The 6,139-nt window shown below is 32.7% G+C and overlaps 1 protein-coding gene across 6 annotated transcripts in view; it reads left to right on the top strand.

Moving 5' to 3' along the window:
* LOC140963788 (protein DA1-like) overlaps window positions 1-5,787 on the top strand; it is a 20,125-nt gene extending 14,338 nt beyond the window's left edge. For 2 of the 6 annotated variants that reach the window (XM_073423185.1, XM_073423184.1), the window contains exons 8-13: window positions 1,062-1,181; window positions 1,292-1,504; window positions 1,626-1,688; window positions 1,776-1,894; window positions 1,979-2,037; window positions 2,823-5,787. In XM_073423185.1, coding sequence (XP_073279286.1) covers window positions 1,062-1,181; window positions 1,292-1,504; window positions 1,626-1,688; window positions 1,776-1,894; window positions 1,979-2,037; window positions 2,823-3,142 — 894 coding nt within the window. In that variant the 3' untranslated portion in view covers window positions 3,143-5,787. The remainder of the gene's footprint in view (window positions 1-1,061; window positions 1,182-1,291; window positions 1,505-1,625; window positions 1,689-1,775; window positions 1,895-1,978; window positions 2,038-2,822) is intronic. The other 4 variants (XR_012172754.1, XR_012172753.1, XR_012172752.1 and 1 more) reach the window with 4 other exon arrangements.
* The last annotated feature ends 352 nt before the right edge of the window (window positions 5,788-6,139 follow it).

The following is a 6,139-nucleotide window of genomic DNA, read 5'->3' as shown; positions in this document are numbered from 1 at the left end:
TTATAATAAATATGAATTATATTGATAGTTTATTATCATTTGTTATATATTACAATTTTACATATAAAATTTTTTAACTGAGTATTACATATTATTTTATTTATTTATGTTTTTTACTATATATATTTATTTGAGTGGTATTATGTTAAAATTTTATTTCTCTTAAATTATTAATCACCAATATTAATTTATAAATGATTGATTCTGATATAAAATTAATTATCTATAATATGTATTCTTAAAAAAAACATAGAAATTAAATAAAATCCGAAATGTGTTAAAAGTTAGCAAAAGCAAAAGTGATATTTACCTTAATAACAAGTTTAATGATTTTATTTTAACATTATTATGATAATTCAGTAAATTAAGATAATTTTATTTGATGTTTGTCTATGTGTACTATATTTAAGTAAATTTTAGTTTTGATTTTGGTAAAATTTACTATTCTGTTAATTTTATTTTTATTGTTTTTTTATTCTGAATGATATTTGAATGAAAAATATTTTTGCTGATTTATCATTTAAGAGAGCTTTATTATGTCGCGGATTGAAAAATATCATATAAATAATTGAATATATATTATTTATTGTCATCATGTATTTTTATGTATTATGTTTTGATATATCTAGATTGATAAATACTTATAAAATGATATTATTCAAACGACTTTAAATATTATCTAATTCTCGTGATTATATTTTTCATTATTAGTCACCTACGTGCATCGCACGTGTACATTCCTAGTTCAAAATAAACAGTCGACTAAAAAAATAAATTTGTTACATTTACACATCAAGCTGGATTATCCACCTGTTCTATGAAGGCAAGATCTATTCACTAGAGTCGCTCCAAAATGGAGGAAACTTTTGAAAACATTAAGTTTCCAGATATATGAACTTCATGCCTACTTGAACATGTCTATGTTCCGCTTCACACACACACACACACACACACACACACAAAAAAAAACACACATATATGTATATGTAAAAAACACATAACATGAACCACATTACTTTTTTACTTCTTTTGAGAGTTTATTTATTTTTTGTTTTTTCCAGATCCCAACAAATGCCATTGGCCTTATTGAATATAGGGCACATCCTTTTTGGTCCCAGAAATACTGTCCTAGTCATGAGCATGATGGAACTCAGAGATGCTGCAGTTGTGAGCGGATGGAGGTAAATTGGAGCCAGATTAAAATATTCTCATTGTTGCCAAGGAAATCTTAATGGTTGTTTGTTAGGGTGCTAAGTGCTAATTTATTCGATATATTACTTGATGCTCACAGTCTAGGGATGCAAGATGTGTATCCCTTAATGATGGTCGAAGTCTATGCATGGAGTGCTTAGATTCGGCAATTATGGATACTGATCAGTGCCAGCCTCTTTTTATTGATGTACAAGACTTTTATGAAGGATTGAATATGAAAGTGACACAGCCAATTCCTTTACTGTTGGTTGACAGGCAGGCTCTGAATGAGGCGTTGGATGGAGAGAGACATGTAAGATTTGTGTCTTACATTCCAAGATATTTGTTTGTTTGTTTTGACCTTCCTTTCTTGTGAAGAAAAAGTGAGATAAATGGGAAAATTTACTTTTAATTTCCTTATCTTTTCTTTCTAGGGGCATTATCATATGCCCGAGACACGAGGTCTTTGTCTCTCGGAGGAACAAACAATCAGCACTGTAAGGGCACTGTACTATCTGTCATTTGGTCTCTCCTGGAAAAAATCATTCATATGAAATTTGTCACGGTTTGCCAATGATCACCAGGTATTGCGTCCGCCAAGAATAGGTTCTGGTAACCGAGCGATAGGAATGAGAACCGAGCCTTATAAATTAACACTCCATTGTGAAGTGACAGCAATACTTATTTTACATGGTTTTCCAAGGTATTTTCTACATCACCATCTTATTTTGGGCATATTGACTTTCTATTAGAATGAATTTAGTCACTCAATTGTTAAAAGCTGCAGGTTGCTAACAGGATCGATATTAGCTCATGAAATGATGCATGCGTGGTTGCTACTTAATGGTATTTCCTCACGCGTGGCTACTTTTTATCTTATTGTCTCCTTTATATCCCCGTGAACGGGAATACAAATGAATCGAGTCAAGCTGAATATTCCTTATATTTTATATATTTAAGCTTGAATCATCTTGTTGAAATTTAAATATTGAGTTGTAATATGCTAAGCTTGAATTGTCGTTTTAGCTTCTGAGCTCGTTGTTTTTTTATATATATTTATTTAATGCTGATAAATATAATAAGGTTTCCGAGGCTCACGGGCCATCCACCCAAATTGTTTGGGCTCAAATTCAACTCAAAATATGTCAAATATCAAATAATTTTGTGCTTGCCTGAGATGCTTGCAGACAAATTGATTCATTTGTGCCCGCACTTGTAAGTGTGAAAATTCATAATTTATTTCATACAACAATCAATTAATTTTAATTTAAAAAATCAGTGAAGTATGAATAATCCGATTGATTTGTAAGCATTGTTCTTAACATGCAATATCAAATTGCTGAAATGACGTTGATTTAGGGATGTTAATATTGATTATTTATGTAGGTATGGTCTCTCTCTGTGTTGATCAGAAATCTAGTTTTCTCGTAGCAACCTTTTCAATAAAAACATGAAAGTCGCATATTCTTTTCACTTTTAGGTTCGATATTGATGTATCTCTTTAGGTGACATAATCCTTTCGTTCGATTTCATAATTGATCCATGAGTCGTAAGTAAAATGAACAGTTCTTCCTCCTATGCATCTTTCTCTGTCCCATTCTGTTCCTGATATATCGCCATTTTAATGCTAGGTTTTCATAATCTCAGACAAGATGTTGAAGAAGGTATTTGTCAAGTTCTTGCGAGCATGTGGTTAGAATCCCAAATTTTATCTATGTCTGACACCAATGGTGCTTCAACTTCGTCCTCAATCCCAATCTCTACACCATCAAGGCAAGCGGGACATTCACCATTTGAGATAAAACTTGGAGTGTTTTTCAAACACCAAATTGCATCCGATATATCTATGGTATATGGAAATGGTTTTAGAACTGGTCATGAGGCAGTTCTGAAGTTTGGGTTGCAGATGACTTTGGTTCACATACGGGAAACGGGAAATTTTCCTTACTAAGTTATGGTTTGGGTCATACATTCGATTTTTTGGTAATGTGGCACTGCTCATGTTCGGGTTGCAGATTTCATATGCGGGATGAGGAATTTCCTTGCTGAATTCAGTGCCAAACTTGGATTATATTTTTATGAAGGGTGTGGGCTGATAAATTATTGCTTGGCATATATGATAGATTTTCAGAAAATATATTGGTAGTCATCCTGGGGCCTTCTACAATTCAGGTTCTTCCCGTGTACTAGAAAATTAACCAAATTCTTGTACATTTTCTTATTCTTGTCAATTATGGATGCTCATTCAATGTGGCATAAATCTTGTCACATTTTTTTGTTGCCTACCATATTACAAATGCTGTTCAAATGACAGTGTTTGGCATGGGATTCTGGTTTAGAGGGTCCTAAAGTGGAATCTGACCCGTTTAGTAATGGTTTGGGTCAGCGAACTGGTCATGTAGCAAGATGAAGTTAAGCTTGTCGTGTTTGTATGTATCAGCTCTAAAAGACTCATTTATAATAAAGTAAGGAATTTTTATGATGATTTTTATTTTGATGTAATTTTATGGTTGATTTAAACAATTCTTTCCCCTTTAAAGAAAATAGAAGGTTCAGGTTAGATGGTTTGGTGAGTTCGGACTGTGGGTTTCAGGTTTTGGGCGATTAAAGTGAGTCAGGTTTGAGTCCTGGTTTCACAAAATCTGCCCGAACTGCTTAACGTGTTCGATCTTTTTTTCGCACATGTGATATGACACAATTTACAGGTTGACACTTGACTAGGGGAGACAGAGTGATAAAGACTTTTACCGTTTTTGTCAATAATGAAACAATATTAAATAAGCGTGGGGAAAGCAGGTATCTCTCATGAAACTGTTGTAATTTAACTTTAAAGTGGTTTAATGTGTTAGTAAATCTAGAATATATTTGTCGGATGCATCATGTTAAGTGGAAATTGAAAATACCAATGAATTTGAAAGTCAGAGAAATGTTTTTATGTTATTCAGAAGTTGGCTCACGAACCATCTTGGGTAATAACAGTTTCTGGTAAATGAGTTGCTTATTTTAGGTTTTCTATTGTCCCTGTATCATATGAGAACTGAGAAGTGGAAACCAAGAGAATGTAATGCAACGATGGACACTCGTGCTGATAACCAGGATTTGGAGGAAAAAAGAATGGAAAATATTCATGCTTTCTTTCTCATCCATGAGTAACACGTGCATGAAGATGCATGGACTTGGATTCCTTGTTTGAAGACTAGGCAATTTGTTTCTTTATATTTTGGTATTGATCTTCCTTAATTCTATCTGGTTTTATGATTTTGGTCTGCCAGTGCAAGCGAGATTAATTACTTGCGAGCTGTTTGGTCAAAACTCCGAGTAGTTTGAGTACTAGATCTTGTCTTGCTCAAATAACGTTTAATCAGGTTCTAGAAGTCATATCAAGCTACTTGGGGGCGAGTTAGAATTTATCGAGTTTTTGAAATATTTATTGAAGTTTTTCCCCCTAAAAGTCTTCAGTAAATGATGAATAATTTAGTCATTTACATCTGAGTCACGTTAGAGAAAGTCCAAAATAACACAAGATTTTTGAAAAAGTTGATGGGGTCTCATGACCCCCTAATAATATATCAGCTCTGTCTGTGTCATGCAAGATTTAATTAGCTCTTGTTAATTAGCTTTTCTGGGTTAAGAAACACTCTTGTGGTTCTATATACATTTAATGTATGTCAGTCATATATTTGATTCTAAAAGTAATTAACATATGTTGTGCATCTTATACTTGGGGCCAATTTGGATACGAGAACACTTAGTTTTAAGTTTTAACTGTGTTTTTTCTGTTTTTTCCGCTTCAAAAAGGTAGAAAGAGAGAGTAGCGAAAAATGAACTTTCTTTCGTTTTTTATTTTTAATAAGAAACTGAAGCTAAATCTGTAAAGGCCTTTCTTACTTCTCTATCCACACACTCTTAATAGCAAATGATGTTTTTTGAATTGTTTGGTGTCGATTTTATGAACTGAATTAATTTCAGGTCATGATTGAATTTTTGTTAATGTTTATCTTCTATTGCATTTTACTGTGGTTATGGGAATGTAATGGAATTAAATATGAGAGTAATTCTGCTAGGTATACATAACTTCAAAAAAAAATTGTTTTGGTGGAAATATAGAAGTGATTTAGTGAAGCCAATGGGTTCCATTAAATGATCCTGGTTAATTTTTTGATATAAAAATCTTCAGATTGAGGGCTTTGGACTTGCAATTGTTTTTGCGGTCGGAATTGAATGTGCAACATAGATGATGGTTGGATTTACTCAATAATTATAATTGTGAGATTTAACATCATTTGGAAAAGACAATCTCTAAGCCGCAAAACTTGTTGGCCATGGTTTTGAGTGGCATTTTGGCATTGCTTGAAAGTTTTCTATCCAGGTTTTATTTTCTGCTAGCCTTTTATTAATATAATATTGTTTTGTATAAAAATAAAATAAAAAATTTCCTATCAAAGCGAATTCATCCAAGTGGAGCCAGAGTTGATTTCTCAGATTCGGGATGCTCTGAATTGGCAATAGAACTATGAAGTTTAAGAGATTGGCAGCTGAGGGGCATAAATCGGGATTTCAAATTGCAGCAGATGAATCCTTACGCTTAATTAACAGGTTTTTTTTCTCTCCCCACATGTTTGGCTTGACAAATAATTTGAGAAACAATTTCTTGTTTATGGAGTTACTTTGAGTTGCAATATGTTGTTTAAATATTTGAAGCATCTACATACTTAGCACTATGATTGTTTAGTAAGTTCGTACTATAATTGTAAACGTTTTTATTATTTTTCAAAGAATAGTTGCAAAGCCTCTTAGGGCTCATTTTTTTGTTGTGTATAATTGTTTGTTCTTTCGCTTCCAATTCGCAAAATGAATTTTTTGTATTTTGACATTTTGGCAGAAAATATGATTGGATCAACCTCAGCGAATTCCCTGCTTCTACTATGTCTACGCGGTGTTTCAATAA

Source organism: Primulina huaijiensis, chromosome 18 (genome assembly GCF_012295235.1).
Source record: "Primulina huaijiensis isolate GDHJ02 chromosome 18, ASM1229523v2, whole genome shotgun sequence".
Lineage (NCBI taxonomy): Eukaryota > Viridiplantae > Streptophyta > Magnoliopsida > Lamiales > Gesneriaceae > Primulina > Primulina huaijiensis.
The sequence above is the reverse complement of the archived record's forward strand: the minus strand, read 5'-3'. Positions and strand labels throughout refer to the sequence as shown.